Consider the following 15822-nt stretch of genomic DNA (forward strand, 5'->3'; position numbering starts at 1 on the left):
TTCTCCGCAAAAATACAGAAAACAACCACCACCACACACGTGCCCACGCAGCATCACAGAACTGATCGCAAGTTCGAACACCGGCAAGGGCAAACAGCAGCAGACGGGCAACACCGCGGGAGGGGGAGGGGGGGGGGTCGCGTCAGCCACAAGCGAGCTCGAAACAGAGCTTAAAGCAGTCATTCACTACCACGGATCAGATTGAAGGGCTAACTTCAGCAAACTGCTAAATCATGTGCCTCGTCATACGCGTCGCCGTCAACCCCCTCCCCCCTCCGCACGCATGCGCATGCCGCATCTCCGTCACTGGTATCACAGGCTGCGCAACGGCTACGGAGGTCTGCGCAGTCTGCTTACACAAGCACGTTGGACACACATCAGCCACGCACGCCCCGCCTGCACGGGGTCGCTCGCGCCCCATCACTCGCACTCACTCACCACTTGCTCGATCTCTGATGCGTTTTGTTCGACCGTCGCACACACGCGTGCGCACACGCGGTGATCGTCTATTGCGCAAAGGGGCGGAGACAGCAGTCGAGGAAAGTTCATCATTCGCTACGGACGCGCGCGCATGCCAGCAGCAGCGGCGCACCGGCAAGGGCAAACAGCAGCAGACGGGCAACACCGCGGGAGGGGGAGGGGGGGGTCGCGTCAGCCACAAGCGAGCTCGAAACAGAGCTTAAAGCAGTCATTCACCACCACGGATCAGATTGAAGGGCTAACTTCAGCAAACTGCTAAATCATGTGCCTCGTCATACGCGTCGCCGTCAACCCCCTCCCCCTCCGCACGCATGCGCATGCCGCATCTCCGTCACTGGTATCACAGGCTGCGCAACGGCTACGGAGGTCTGCGCAGTCTGCTTACACAAGCACGTTGGACACACATCAGCCACGCACGCCCCGCCTGCACGGGGTCGCTCGCGCCCCATCACTCGCACTCACTCACCACTTGCTCGATCTCTGATGCGTTTTGTTCGACCGTCGCACACACGCGTGCGCACACGCGGTGATCGTCTATTGCGCAAAGGGGCGGAGACAGCAGTCGAGGAAAGTTCATCATTCGCTACGGACGCGCGCGCATGCCAGCAGCAGCGGCGCACCGGCAAGGGCAAACAGCAGCAGACGGGCAACACCGCGGGAGGGGGAGGGGGGGGTCGCGTCAGCCACAAGCGAGCTCGAAACAGAGCTTAAAGCAGTCATTCACTACCACGGATCAGATTGAAGGGCTAACTTCAGCAAACTGCTAAATCATGTGCCTCGTCATACGCGTCGCCGTCAACCCCCTCCCCCCTCCGCACGCATGCGCATGCCGCATCTCCGTCACTGGTATCACAGGCTGCGCAACGGCTACGGAGGTCTGCGCAGTCTGCTTACACAAGCACGTTGGACACACATCAGCCACGCACGCCCCGCCTGCACGGGGTCGCTCGCGCCCCATCACTCGCATTCACTCACCACTTGCTCGATCTCTGATGCGTTTTGTTCGACCGTCGCACACACGCGTGCGCACACGCGGTGATCGTCTATTGCGCAAAGGGGCGGAGACAGCAGTCGAGGAAAGTTCATCATTCGCTACGGACGCGCGCGCATGCCAGCAGCAGCGGCGCACCGGCAAGGGCAAACAGCAGCAGACGGGCAACACCGCGGGAGGGGGAGGGGGGGGGGTCGCGTCAGCCACAAGCGAGCTCGAAACAGAGCTTAAAGCAGTCATTCACCACCACGGATCAGATTGAAGGGCTAACTTCAGCAAACTGCTAAATCATGTGCCTCGTCATACGCGTCGCCGTCAACCCCCTCCCCCCTCCGCACGCATGCGCATGCCGCATCTCCGTCACTGGTATCACAGGCTGCGCAACGGCTACGGAGGTCTGCGCAGTCTGCTTACACAAGCACGTTGGACACACATCAGCCACGCACGCCCCGCCTGCACGGGGTCGCTCGCGCCCCATCACTCGCACTCAGTATTGTGTTATGGGATGTTGAAAGATAAGAGGGGGGGGGTTAATGGGGGAGATTAGGGGGAGGCGTGTGAGTGAGAAGAAGGAAGATGAGTAGCGCAGGACGATGAAGGAAGGGGCGGCGGAGACTCCAGTGAAGCGTAGAACAGAGGTAGTGGCGCATGGGAGGGGTGTGCGTGGGAGCTCGAAGTTCACATCGATGAAGAGACTGAGAAGAAATGGGCCGAGTATTAGCTGCTCTTTCAGCTATCATGAAACTTTCCCTCGGTGCGTAGCTGTGTGCACGGCTTCGGATGGACAGTAGTGCTTCCGGGAGAGGTCCTCCTGAGTATATCCCCTTCGGTGATCTGCCGTTACGCCTCGCCTCCTCCAATGCCTGTCGTCTGTCCCTCTCTCTGTGACCGCTCTACACGGCAAGGCTGCATGGAGTAGCGCTGGTGAAATCCACGCAGGTGCCGGTCGAGAGAGCCGTGGTGGTCGCAGGGGGGTACCGTGAGGAGGAAAATGAGATCGAGAGGGGGTGCGAGCACGCCCAGCAGGGGGAGCGGGTCATGAGAAGGCCACCGCCATTAGTGGGCACATGCATGCATACATATATATATATAAATAAATATATATGTGTGTCGCGTCTGCGGGAGTACAACGGCAAATGAGTATAGGGAGGGAAGGGTGGTGGTGGTGGTGGCGTCCGTGATGCCTCAGCCGCGCTATGGTGAATCGAGGCCTCATTGAGCCACTCGTGGGCGCCTTCGCTGAGGAACAAAACACAAAAGGCCAAAGAGAAGAAAGGAAAAGGCGCGTCCACACACACACACACATCGAGCGCCTGAAGTTCGCCTGAAGGCAATCGCATCTCCGCAGAGCTCGCCTCTACGGAGATGGGGAAGCGAGGGGGGGAGGAGGAGGAGGGGCGAGAGGCTCCGCCCGTGCCTGGCCGTCAGCCACCACTGCGCCCCTGCCACTGGAGCGGTGGTGCGTGCGTTGGAAGAGGAGGAAAGGCAAGAAGGTGACAGATACGTCCCTGTTTAAGTGGCGTCTCCAAAGCCAGTCGCCGCCGCCGCTGCTGCTGCGGTAACCGCAATAGAGGGCACGAAGGAGTGGCCGCCGTTGCCGGCGCTCATCGGCACCGCGGACGCGGCGGGCTGTGAGGGCTGCTGCTTGGGTCCCGGAGCTAAAGGGCTGGATGTGGGTGTTGTGGTTGTCAGGCCGCTCTCTGCGGTTGCAGCAGCCACAGGGTTCGTCGTCGGTTTGGCCGCACCGCTGCCATTCTTTTTGAGATACTTGTCCGGGGCAAGGGGGCTGTACCCGAGCTGTAGTGCCTCTGCCTCCATGAGCTCGCGATCAGACGTCACGAGCGTTGCGCGCGGCGTCACAATCACCCACGAGGCCACGAAGGGCGGGGTCAGCCGCACAATGGGGTGGTAGAGCTCGACGTATTGCTGATCTCCCACTCGAGCCTTGTCGCTGGCAAAGCGCTTGTACTCTTCGAAGATGGACACCAACGACCAGCCTTGCAGGTGGCGCAGGCACGCCACCACAGTGCCAGTGCGGTGCTTGCCCTTATTGCAGTGGATGAGCAGGGGGAGATTGCGGGTATCGCATATGGCGCTGAGGATGCGGTGCATTAGCGGCTCGGAGATGTCGCAGAAGGGCTCTTTGTTCCCCTCTGTAGGGAAGCGCAGGACATGCACGCCGTTCTCCTCACAGAACTTGAGATTGCTCTCAGCGTAGTCCTCTGGGCAGAGGTACAGGATGCTTCGCAGCCGTAGCGCGCTGAGGAAGGAAAAGTTCTTCTTGGTTGGGTAGCCGCTCCGGTATACGCCGGGGCACACCATAGAGAAGTTGATCGTCGGCACGAGGGGCTCTCGTGAGGGAGGGGTGGTGGGCATCCGATGGAGGTGACTGTTCTGAGCAAGGCCGCCGTGTCCTCTTCTCTCTTCTGATTTCGGTGTGGCGCCGGCGAGTGCGTTTGCTTGTTTGTGTGAGTGAATACAAAGTGGTGGTGTAGTGTGTTTGCGTGTGGTTGACGAGCAAAGGGAAGTGTGCCACTGCCACGCTTTCACACACCCGCCGTGGGTTGTCAGTGAGGGGGCGAGGAAGAGGGACGGAGAGAAGGGGAAGGAGAAGGAGAGAAGGGGAAGGAGAAGGAGAGAGGATGTGCGCACAGCCTGAGAAAATGGAATGCGGCGAGAAGCGGAAGGTGGACTCTCTGCCCACTACACGCCTTCTCTTCGGTTAGGTTGCTCAACAATCAGCATCCGCGAGGCGCTGGTGTGCCACGCGTGAAGTGGATAGGGCTGGTGTGAGCCACCGCTAAAAATATACACAGGTGCACCTAGTCACGCATGTCCACGAAAGTATCGTATCACCACACAACGACCCCCGCCCCTCACCCACGACCCTGCACTGTCGTTTCTTCTCACTCCCCTTCTAGCCCCCTTAGAAGAAGTTGTCGAGGGCGTGTAGTCGAGGAGCCGCCATCAGCTGCTGCTTGTCGTCCTTCCCCGCTGTTGCTGCGTTCACCGTCGAGGAGGTCGGCATGTCGGCGAAGAGATCGTCCATCACACTGCGAGGAGCCGGCGCCACGGCAACAGCAGGTGTCGGCGTGAGTGCAAAGGCCCTGCATGGCGATGCTGCTTTCATTTCATCTGGCATCGTCGGCGGCGCAAGTGGTGCGCCGGTGCTCCAAGTGCCACCGTCGCCGCTATCAGCGGTCTGTGTCATCATCCTCTGAGTCGCAGCGCCCTGCAGTGGCGCTGGCAGCCCATTCTCCAGCACCAATGGTAGCTGGACACACCACAAGTCCTCCACCTCGCGGTGGTGCGACGTCGAGCTACGGAGACTAGCACTGTCGCTGGCAGAGGGTGCCGGTAACGGAGCGGCTGCATGGGACAACGGCGACGAGGCCGCCACAGAGGCACGCACAGGCGCTACTTGGTGCTGCTGTGCATCTCCACCCGAATGCCCACCTGACGCGGCAGGGTCCGCAGAGGGGTAGTCCTGCGGGGCGCCGCTGGTGAAGGCACACCATACCGACGACGTCGACGTCTCCATCGACAAGGCTGTCGTGGTTGTCGGCGGTGGGGCGGTGGACTGCGGTGGCGCGGGGAACAGGCACAGCGAATCTGGAGGGATTGATGTCTCCGCCGGGTTCTCAGCTCCCGGGTGCAGCGGGAGTCGTGACCGTGTGGACGAGGCAGAAGGCGACACAGAGGATACAGGCGGCTTCGCTGGGCGCGGGGGCGACTGGTGCAATGCGGCGCGCATCGTACGGACTTCGCCTTCCCGCCACACGTTCATGGACGACGGACACAAGTACCCGACTCGCATGAAGGCCGCCGCGGACCTGGCGGCCAGAGCGTCCTCACCGTTGCTCGCCCATGAGCTTTCTGCGCTGCCTGGCGCGGTAGGGCGCAGCAGCGGCTGGTACGCGTCAAACTCGTGCACGATATCGAGCGGTAGGGCACGGCAAATGTCGAGAGACACGCCTGCCATCGCCTGCAGACCTCCATCACGACATGGTGCGGCAGCGCTACTGCCGGCCTTGTCCGGACCCCCGATTGAGTCACCGCCGGTACGAGTGATGAGGTCAACCCTCGCCGACTCGATCCCCGGCCCACTCCCATACGTGCTGCCACTGCCACCGCCGAGACCCGCCGCTCGCCCCACGTTGGCCCCGTTAGGCAATGTGAAGTCCATGTTGAGTGCGATGTGCTGCTGTTGCTGTTGCTGTCGGGCCCACTTGATTCGCTCGGGCGGTGGCTTACAGGTGGTGAGGAATGCATGCGCATTGTGGTGACGGCGATGGTAACGGCGGCCGCCCCCACTACCAGGAGCACCACCTGCTTCGCTGCTGCTGCTGCTCTTCATGGAGGTGTTCTCCGAGTATGGGGTGGTGGCGAAGGACTGCGGGGTTTTTGACAGCTGCGAAAAGAGGGGAACGCTGAAGTTATGTAGGCAGGCGATGGCAGCGGGGAGGTAAACAGACTGCGGTTCCCGCGCGCGTCCGGTGGTGCTGTAGCCATGCTTCACCACCTTCGCGACCTTGGAGAAGAATCCACGCAGACTACCACTACCACCACCACCACCCCTGCTGCCGCCGCTGCTATGCACTCCAGGCCCGCTCCCGCCATGAGGCGCATGGGTTGCGTCGGCATCAGCAACGTCCACAGGGTCATTGTCGCTGTCGTTGTGGCCCCCGGCAAGAAATCGGATGGCGCCAGGCACACTCACCGATGATGAGGGACCGCGTCGGTTCGAGAACCACCGCGTCACCACAGAAGTGTACACGAGTCCGACCGCGTCCACGGAGGCCATGTCGGGGTATAACTCTGCGTAGTGTAGGCGCGCCCGGCTGCACAAGAGGGCGAAGAACGCCAGGGAGCGGACATTGGTGAGGAGAGGATGGCCTCCCTCGCCAACACGCGTGTGAGGAACACCAGAGAAGACGCGACGCAGCCCCACCTGCTCTGCGGCCAAGACAGCGCACTCGAACTGCTTAAAAATGTGCGTCTGGGCAACGCGCTCAGCCAGGGTGTAGTTCTGGTTCATGCCGGGCACCAAGAACACTGACGACTCCATGGCTGTGGTGCGACGCTGTTCACATCCACCAGCGCCGTTGCCGAGTGTCGTCGTGGATAGCCCTCGGCGGTACGCCCCTGTGAAGCGCTCCACCACATAGCCGAAGACACCCGCCTGCACTTGCCAAAGTTCGCTGGGAGACAACACGGGGAATTGTGGGGTGTGGGCAGCAGCGAAGGACGTCGCCGACGGCGCGGCGTCTCCGGCGAAGGAGTGCGAGTAGGACTTTGCGAGGGCCTCCGTGATGGCGCGCAACGGAGAAGTGTCGTTGCCGTCGTCATCGCCGGCGTGCGCCGCGGTGAGTCCACCACTGCTCTCTTCGGTGTCGCTGCAGTTGCTTCGATTTTCGAAGCTGTCGTTCAGCGTGCTGGCGACGGAGACATTGCAGCAGAGGTCAGTGGCCGTGATTGCCTGTCGCAGTCCCCGTGTGAGGCGTGCCGCCAGTGACTCGAGGGCCTCCAGTCGGGCGTGCATATGCTGTGCCACTGCCTCCAGGCTGTGCCGGAAGAGACGACGCTTTTCGACGCTCACCAGGCGGCGCAGCTGGTCTCGCAGATCGTCGCTGAAGGCAGGTAGAAGGTCCAGCGGTGCTGCGCTCATAACGTTCGACTCCGCCACGGCGCGCAGGTTGCTGCGAACGGCGCCGTACAGAGCGCTGACGCTTTGGTTCTCGTCGGGCTTGTAGTTGTGCGACGCGATTTCACGGAGGTTCACGTGCGCGCGACTCGCCCATGCGTTGACGGCGCCGCGGCTTGCTGGCGCCGGTGTTGCCGACCCGTCCGACGGGTCAGTTGATGGCAGAGAATTTGCCTGCGAGAACCGCATTACTGGATCCTCTGGGCATACACCGACGCAGCCGGTTCGAGCGTCGGCAATCCAGAGCCGCAACGCGCGCTTGTCACTGCGGTCGTAGTCGCTGGCGCTCATACCTGCCTCGACTTTCGGGGAAGAAGAGAGGAGGATGAGATAGGGTTGGATGGCGGCGGTGCTGCCGAGCAGGAAGCCGCTGCTTTCCTTCAACTGCGAGGATGGCGCCGGGGAAAGCGACTTACCCGACGGCGCTCGTTGTCCCGGTTGCTCAAAGGGGGGCCTCAGCAGCGTCTGCAGCAGTCCCGTCACGGCGGCTAGATGTGGCGGGAGGTATGGGATGAGTGGGGACACCCACGTGAGTGGGCCCAGCAGCGCCAGCAAGCTGACGACGCACGCCGACGCGTGCTGCGGAGTGGAGCCGAGCACCACTACCCGCGCCTCTTGCAGCAGGAGCGACTGCAGGACGCGCAGCGCGTCTTCGTTGAAGCTCAGCAGAAGGAGCGACAGAGGCACGTCAGCGTGGGCGTAGAGCAAGTCGAGGGGACGGCGGAAGGTCAGCTGATTCGAGATGGAGGCTGCGAGCCGATGTGATGCAATGGCGCCACCACTGCTGCTGCGTGTGAGCGCTAGCTGCACGGTGAAGGTGTCCCCAGGCAACGTGCGACTGCTGGCAGAACCAAAGGTGAGTAGTTCCTTCGCCAGAGGCCGCACAACCTCCTCCTGTATCGCGTCATCCAGGAGCGCAGTGTAGACGCCGTTGGAGAGCAAGGGGCTTGCCGACGACGACTCTGTGGACATGACTCGCTCATGGTACAGGCGCTGAGCGACACAGCTCATAGCCCCCACGGCCGCGTGCGTGAGGGCGCACATAAAGTTGAACACCGGCGCGTCACTTAGTACGCACCACAGGAGGACGCTCGCCTCCTCGTCGCCGCTGTCACGCGACAAGGCCTCAGAGCGCTGACTCTCTGTGGCAGCTGCGGCCGCTGCCACAGCAGCGGCCGCTGCCTCGTCAACGCCGCTGCCGCTAAACACGTCTCCCTCGAGAATGAATGCGTAGCCGTGCACGTAGCCACCGTCCTCACCGACGCCTGTGCTCTGCGCTGCTGTCACGCCGGTAGAGGAGTGGGTGTTGCTGGAGGGTGAGGGAGCAGAGCTGGCGTAGTGCACAATGTCGTTGTACCGCATTGGGCCACCGTGAACGCCAGGTTTGACGGACGATGCAGCGCCGGCCTCAACACAGCAGTGCGCCGCCTGCAGCTTGCACCAATGCACGAAGGGTGGCGATGGCACGGTCAAGTAGCAGCCTGCTGCTGAGATGGGTAGAAGGCACCACGGGTTTAGCTGCGCGCTGTGTGGCGTGACGGTGCTGTACCATGCCACATCCTCAGCGAAGCTCGCCGTCGCAGCCGCGACGACACCTTGGAGCTGATTGTAATCAACGGCTCTGCTGCTGCCGCCACTGCTGCGTGACGCTGGTGCGGCTTCGGCCAAAGAGGTTAGCGCGGCTCTCTGTGTAAGCTTCACAGATGTCCGCACGACGCTGGTCTGCAGCTGGCGCAGCTTTACTCGCTGTGCGAGGCGGCCGGAGGCAAGAGAGAGGAGCAGGCCATGTAGCGATGGATGCGCTTCGAGAAACTGGGCCTCCTCCTTCGGCGTGCTTGTCACCGGCCGCAGCGACGACCCTCGGACATAGTGCGAGACGATGCTCAGCTCTGGCATCATCAGAGACGTCTCTCTAGCTGAGGACGTAGACAAGGTAGACGGCGAGAGGCTAAAGCGCACCGTGGCACGGAGCAGGAGAAGGCGCGTGATGAGCGGAACGCCGTCGCCTCCGCCAGTGCTGAGGCTGCTTCCAACGCCACCACCTGTTCCACCAAGCATTCTCGTACGAGCAACGGTGGAGAAAGTGTGTTGGTGAATGTAAAGGGAAGCGTGAAGAGGCAGCGCAGAGCGCGCCCGCACGCGGATGAAGTCGCAGCCGCTGACTTCCACGTCAGGGCGGAGTGCCAATTTGTGCACGCAGAGATGACACGTACGCTCGTGGGGAGAAAGAGATGAGAGGAAGGCGGATGGGCGGGGGGGGGGCGCGCGTTCGTAATCGACCTGGATGGGGGAGGACTGAAGCAACGGGAATACAGAAAAGCACAAGCAAGTACAACGTCTATTGACACCGTGCTGTGATGGGTGTGGACGATGCAGCACAGACACACGCACACACACGCACACACATGCACTTTGTCTGAGTATTTGTCTATACGTAGACACAGTGGCGGGTGAAAGCTGAGGAGGAGGCAAATGGCCCAGCAATTTGCAGCGACAGCAAAGAGGGCAAGAGAAGGTGCACCTCTACAAGAGCACAAGGGTCGAGGGGAATGCGGAAGGGCGGTTGTGGAGGGCGCTAATGGGCTGCGGCACGCGTGTGTTTGAGCATGACACGCAGGAGGAGAGCGCAAAAGGAAACGAAGCAACACAAGGAGGAGTAGCGGATCACCAGGAGAGCAATGCCCTTGCTGAAGACCAGAGGAGACACACCCATGCACACAATTCACGAGTGGCGCCCGCGCGCGTGTTTGTCCACACGCCAGCCTGTCTTCGACAGTGTCTTCTGCTGGGTGAGGGGAGGAGTGCTGCTATGCTCGAAACTTTTTTGTCGGACCGCAAAGCCGCAGACGGCAGTTTTGCCTCACTGTTGACATTGCCGCTTAACATTGTTAGCACGAAATACGCAGAGAGAGAGAGAGGGGAGGGAGTGACTAAGTTGAGGAATGGAGGGGAGGGAGGAAGTGGAGGGGGGGGGAAGGGGATGCGATAGGTGGGCTCCAGCTCACAGTTCAGTCTTCTTTCCCCTGCTTGTGTGCCCGCCATCCCCTGACAGTTCGTGGGCATGTGCGAGACCCCACCCGCTCAAGAGAGGTGTGCGCGTGCACCTCTCCCCCCCCCCACACACGTACTTTTCACCGATGTGCTTAATCGGTTCCTGTGCTAGCAGTGGTCCTCTTCTTATGTGTTACGATGCGTTCAACACTGTGCCGGCTCTCCCCCCGTACCCATGGGAGGGGGGCAGGCAGGCGGTGTTGCTGAACGTGACAGTGGCCAATGCGTGCGCGCGCCCCACCCCGCCCCCCCCCTCCCCCCCTCCTCCTCCCGCCGTACACGCGTCTACGCCTGCAGAAGTGCACGGCAACAAGGAAACCAATAAGGGAGCGAGAGGGGGAGCGAGAATCCGCAAGGCAAAGCACAAGCATAAACAAGCCGAACGAGCGTCTCTGCACGCGCGCGTCGATGCACACCGAAGAGCAAAGAAGTGTGAGGCCTTCACTTTCCCCTTCTCCTCCCATTCTGGCACACTTACGCCGGCAGACTGTGGCGATCAACACGTCGAATGCACGCAGGCAGGCAGAGAAAGAGAGAGAGAGAGCGAACAGGACCGCGGAACATGGCAGGGAGATGTATAGCGGTGCTGGGGCAATGCAAGGAGGGAGAGGGGAGGCCCTTCAATAGTCGCAGTGGGTGTGGACTGGTGGGTGGCGCCCCAACACTGCGTGTGCGACGCTCCGTCTGTGATCGCGCGTCCGCCCCCGTCTTAAAGCCGCCAGTCTCTCCCCTTCCTTCCACCCAACTCTCTACTCGTTCAGGTACGCCGCGAAGCGCGGCAGCACGAACGCTGCCCGGTGCATGTCACTGCTGTAGTACTTGAGCTCGTCGGCAAACCCGAGCGACTCCACCGGTCTCCTCGGCACTGTCAAGTCCGTGTCGACAGACTTAGCGCAGACGAGTGTGCCGATGCTGCCGCACGGGTACATTGGGGTGTAGATCATCGCGTACTTGACGGTGGTAAAGCCGATGTCCTTCTTCAGGAAATTCATCATCTTCTCTATCAGCGGGCGGTGCAGCCAGATGGACTCGCCCTGGTTGCATACGATGCCGCCGGGCCGCAGAATGCGACGAACGTTCTTGTAGAATTCCGCGCCAAACAGCTCCGACGCCGGCCCCTCAGGGTCCGTTGTGTCGATGATGACGACATCGTACACGTTATCCGGCGCGTTGCCTACAAAGGCGACACCGTCGCCCACCATCGCCGTCACGCACGGGTTCGCGAGGCCGCAAGCGATCTGCGGGAAGTGCCGTTTGCTTTGCTCAATCACGGCGCCGTCAATGTCAACGAGCTCGACAGACTGTACAATGCCCTCCTTCTCGCTCTTGTGGCGCAGCACCTCGCGCACGACACCGCCATCGCCACCGCCAATGACCAGAACGCGTTCTGGCTTGTGATGGCACGTCAGCGACAGGTTCGCAAGCATCTCATGGTAGACGAACTCGTCATAGTCAGTGAGCTGGATGGCGCCGTCAAGTGTCATGACGGTGCCCCACGGTCCCTTCGGGTCGGACTCGAAAACCGTCAGGTGCTGGAATTCCGTGGGCTGGTCGTACAGCACCTTCTCCACCTTGAGCCCCTGCGCCTGCCCAGGCCACATGGAGCTCTTCTCACGGAACCAACCATCAGATAAAAGACCTGGGCCCGGCATCTTCCCCTCCCTGTCTTAGCTCAAATTTTCGCTAGTGAGTCGCGTGCGACTGATCGTAACGCTTGAGGGCCTGGATGAGCGGCGTGTGCTTGACTGTCGTGTTACTGTATGCGCGGGGTGCGTGTGGAGTGACCAGAGACGTACCAGGAGAGGAGGGCAGAGAGAGAGAGAGGGAAAGGAGGAGGGAGACATCGATGTAGATGTTGGTGGGTGTATAAGCGGGCTATAATTAAAGCACCGTGGCAGAAAGCAACGACGACACGCACCCACACCCACACGCACACGCACATGTTCGTGTGGGTGTGGGTGCGTGCCCACTTTCCCCTTACGTCCTCAGGATCTCCGGCAAAGGGGTAGGTTTCTCCCTTCGCTTGGCTAAGCGTAGAGGGGTGGGGAAGAGAAGAGACGTGCGCCTCCTGCTGGTCGTGGGTGGCCGAGCGACTCGCTCCGCGGGCGTACTCGCACAGCCCATCCGTCTACTCGTTCGACTTGTCTGTTCTTCTGCGGCGCTACGGCCTCGAACCCCACAGTCAGCAGCTCCGTGCGTGCCAGCCCGCGGTGCCATGGTCTGGCACACCTATGGTAATGAGAAGCCCTGAGTCTGATAACGAACTATCTCGTTTTTCTAGGGCTCCTTGTTGTGGCCTCAGCGGACGAGCGGGCCCATGCAGGATGGGGCGGCTTGGGGTTGTCGTATCGCGTCGTCTAGTGCGCCTGATAATATAGAGGCCCACGTGAAGAGCCCGCAGTCATCTCTGAGGCAGTTGTGTCAAGATTCCTGAGAAGGGTGTGCGTGCGTGAGTGCCACCCTGACGATGACAGACGGGGGCTGAGTCGAAAATGTTCAGTGGTGCCTTGCTGGGAGTGCTATCCCTGGGTAAGGATACCGGCTACCCTGTGATGCTGCGTGTGCAGCAGGTATGCAGTAGTCTTTTCTCCGTAGGTGCTGGCCTGGTGTACAGCCGCGTGGGTCGGGTCTGCCGTGAGCATGGCCAGTCGTGTGCACCTGCAATCGAGTGGCGTTGTGGCGTGTAATGCCGGAAAAGGTCAATCCACAGCTCGCGATTTGCCCCCTTCCCGTGTGGAACACGCCACCTCCTATGCGCACCTCCCACTGTCCTGCACCTGCACTGTCCCTCTCCGGGACACTCGGGTGGGCAGTCCTGCCACTGTTTTCTATTGAAGGCTGTCGCTGCTGGTGCTCCTCCTTAGCGCTTGCCTCCGCGGAATGCGCCTCGGCAGCTGCCCCGACTTGGTCCGCGACCTCCGTGGCCGTAGTGTTCTGGAGTAGCCACCGCCGCAGCTGTGGTATAGTGTGGCCTTGCCGCATGTTTGCCTTCAGAGCCTTTGAACTGGCGATTCACCTTGTCAACTGGAGAAGAGGCGAGAGTGTTCAAGCTGCCTCGACATGCGCCCCACGCCTGCCACACACGCTTGGTTCCCTTGGGCGTCGTGGACAGGAATATGCATCCGCCACCAAGCGATGCGTTGCCCTCCAGTTTCTTGTGAAGCCCTGCCACAGCACTCTCCGCGCTGCCAATCAGGTCACCGCTTGCAGCCTTCCACTCACCTGGTAAGAGGGGAATGCAGTCCGGCAACTCGCTCACCAGCGGGGAAGCCACCGTGCCCCTCCCCTCCCACCCGTCCCAGAGGCTGGCCACAGGCCAATGATGCGTTTTGATGGCGTCATCAGTGCTGAAGTGGAGGATTCTGTGCATCAGTGCGTAGCTTGCCTCGCTCAGGTCATTTGAGAAGAGCACGCACTAGCCCAGCCTCACCGCCACGGGAGTCAAATGGCCTTGGCGGGCGAGACTCACGGAGCTCTCCTCCTCTCCTCCTCTGGCTCTCCGCGAGCTGCGGGCTGTTAATGCGTTGCTGCTCCCTTCCTTCCCAAAGTGCCTCAGCCTTGATCGGCTCCTGCATCCACGGGTAGAGGTGTAACGAGTGCTCGCACATACGTCTCTCCTCCATGAGGTACGTCACGCTTCTCATGCCTGCTTCGGGTTGCCTCGTCGGTGAGAGGGTCGCCAGAATCGTACTCATTCTCTGCCTTCAGTTCCTCCACCGCTGCGGTGTAATCTGTCCCCCGTTTACTTCTCCAGGAGTGCGAGAGACGACGCTGGCATTCGTCGGCTATCGACTCTGGTGGCCGACATGTCTGACCAGTGATAGCCTTTGTCGGGTAGTGGATGGTAACGAGTCAAGCGAAGCCCTTCTCGTTCAGCCCGCGTGCCGTCTGCCATGAAGGGGGAGGAGGGAGGAGGGAGAGGGGAGCTGCACCGAGCGAGAGGCGTCTGTGGCGGCTGCTGTGCTGTGCGAGTGAAGGAGAGGACAGGCGCACGAGGTCACGGAGATTAGGAGAGAGGAGGGGGGGGGGGCGATGATTGCTCGATTGCGAGACGGCATTCCGCGGCCCTGTCCAGATCCCTTAGAATCAGAGGGGGTGGGGGATCCTTTGATCGACGGTTGCTTCGCCCAAACCTGCCCAAACAAAAAGGCGCAGCACAGTGTGAGCAAACCTCTGGAGTGCTCGGCATCACCCGCGGGGATTTCGAACTATAACTGAGAGGCAGGGAGAGCGGGTGCCGACCGCCGCCCTCCTCTCTCCCCTCCCTACAACGAGCTTTTTTACCATGGAGTGTACAGCGTGTACGAACTCGAAGAAAGCGCACCGCCCACCCACTTCCAAGCGCTCCTGTCGATGATGCTCGCTCGCTCGTTGAGGATGTTGGCGTGGACAGGTGGGAAAGGGCTAACCTCCTTCGATGAAGAGTGTCTCATCCATGTGCACGCGTATCGGTAGTGGCTGCCGTTGGCGAGGGAGGGGAGGAGGAGCGGCAAGAGGCGCGTGTGTGTGTGTGTGTGTGTGTGTGGAACTGGCGGCGAGAGTGACATACGGAAATCGACGGCAACGATGCAGCATCACTTGCTCATCCTTGGAGTCCACAAGACATGTGCTCGCGCACGGTTGTGCATGTCTGCGCGACAGACCCTTTAGTGCGTCCCCGAGCAAACATACAAAGTGCCCTCCCCCTTCCCTCTCTACTTCACCCCACCCGCAAACACTATGATGGCAGAGACGAGGCAAGCACACTACCCAAGAGCTCACTTGGCTAACACGCTTGCGCGGGCGGCCAGCACCAGCAGGGAAGCTATACAGAGCAAATTCACGTAGTTGCAGTAGTGTCGCATGCTGTTGAGGTAGCGGTCAAGTCCGCAGACGACGATGCCGCCGATCAGAACTATCAGCATCCCGCCCATGCCCAAACCGCGAATTTGGTTCGGTGGCTGCGTGGCGATCGAGTAGGCGACTCCGAGGCTCAGGGCGACTGAGATGATGATGATGATGTTTGTCAGCACTTCGTCCGCCATGACGTCGAGCTTCTTGATGCGCTCGCGGCGGACAGTCTGGCCAGTCTTGCGGCGCTCGTCGTTTTCTTGCCAGAGCTTGACCTTCTCAGCGAGCTTCTGCGCATCTTTTTCGAGCTGTTCATGGCGTGTTTCAGGGTTCGTGACTGCCGCCCTCCACGCCGCCTGGGCCTCCTCCTCTACGCGGCGCTGCTCCGTCGCCAGGACTCGGCTGCAGGCGGCGAGGAGACTATTCACGGTGAAGATGCACAGCACCGCCATCACCATGTCGAAACTCATAACCAGCGGAGAATCTGGCAGCAACGCCGACGCGCGGCTCTGCAGGCGGGTACGGCTCTTTCGGCCAAACGTCTGCCAGAGTCCCTCGGGACCGTCTATCGACGCGCTCCCGGTGACTACTATAAGGAAGTAGTAGCTGACTGCCATCAGCAGCGAGCTGCATAAGACCTCAGGAGACTTGAAGACGAAGGAAAGGGATGGGCGACGGGGGTCAGGGATGTGGATCGGCGCCGTCGGGCGCTCCCGCTTGAACCAGCTCATATTTTGTGTTAGTGTCTGAAGTTAGGACGACTCGG

At 61.0% G+C, this 15822-nt stretch overlaps 4 protein-coding genes across 4 annotated transcripts; all 4 read right to left on the reverse strand.

Annotated features, from left to right (window-relative positions):
- Window positions 1–2983: 2983 nt before the first annotated feature.
- On the reverse strand, window positions 2984–3847 carry LBRM_04_0610 (putative tyrosine phosphatase; the record flags this gene model as incomplete). The annotated part of the gene is made up of 1 exon (XM_001561695.1): window positions 2984–3847. One exon carries the CDS (start codon window positions 3845–3847, stop codon window positions 2984–2986), a length of 864 nt encoding a protein of 287 aa, XP_001561745.1.
- A 550-nt stretch (window positions 3848–4397) lies between these two features.
- LBRM_04_0620 (conserved hypothetical protein) lies at window positions 4398–9233 on the reverse strand (the record flags this gene model as incomplete). The annotated part of the gene is made up of 1 exon (XM_001561696.1): window positions 4398–9233. The coding sequence occupies one exon, from the start codon at window positions 9231–9233 to the stop codon at window positions 4398–4400; it is 4836 nt and encodes a 1611-aa protein (XP_001561746.1).
- A 1742-nt stretch (window positions 9234–10975) lies between these two features.
- Window positions 10976–11878, reverse strand: LBRM_04_0630 (putative spermidine synthase; the record flags this gene model as incomplete). Its single annotated transcript, XM_001561697.1, has 1 exon — window positions 10976–11878. The coding sequence occupies one exon, from the start codon at window positions 11876–11878 to the stop codon at window positions 10976–10978; it is 903 nt and encodes a 300-aa protein (XP_001561747.1).
- A 3105-nt stretch (window positions 11879–14983) lies between these two features.
- LBRM_04_0640 (hypothetical protein) lies at window positions 14984–15787 on the reverse strand (the record flags this gene model as incomplete). The annotated part of the gene is made up of 1 exon (XM_001561698.1): window positions 14984–15787. The coding sequence occupies one exon, from the start codon at window positions 15785–15787 to the stop codon at window positions 14984–14986; it is 804 nt and encodes a 267-aa protein (XP_001561748.1).
- Between the last annotated feature and the right edge of the window lie 35 nt (window positions 15788–15822).

The sequence above is a fragment of the Leishmania braziliensis genome, chromosome 4, assembly GCF_000002845.2.
Source record: "Leishmania braziliensis MHOM/BR/75/M2904 complete genome, chromosome 4".
NCBI lineage: Eukaryota > Euglenozoa > Kinetoplastea > Trypanosomatida > Trypanosomatidae > Leishmania > Leishmania braziliensis.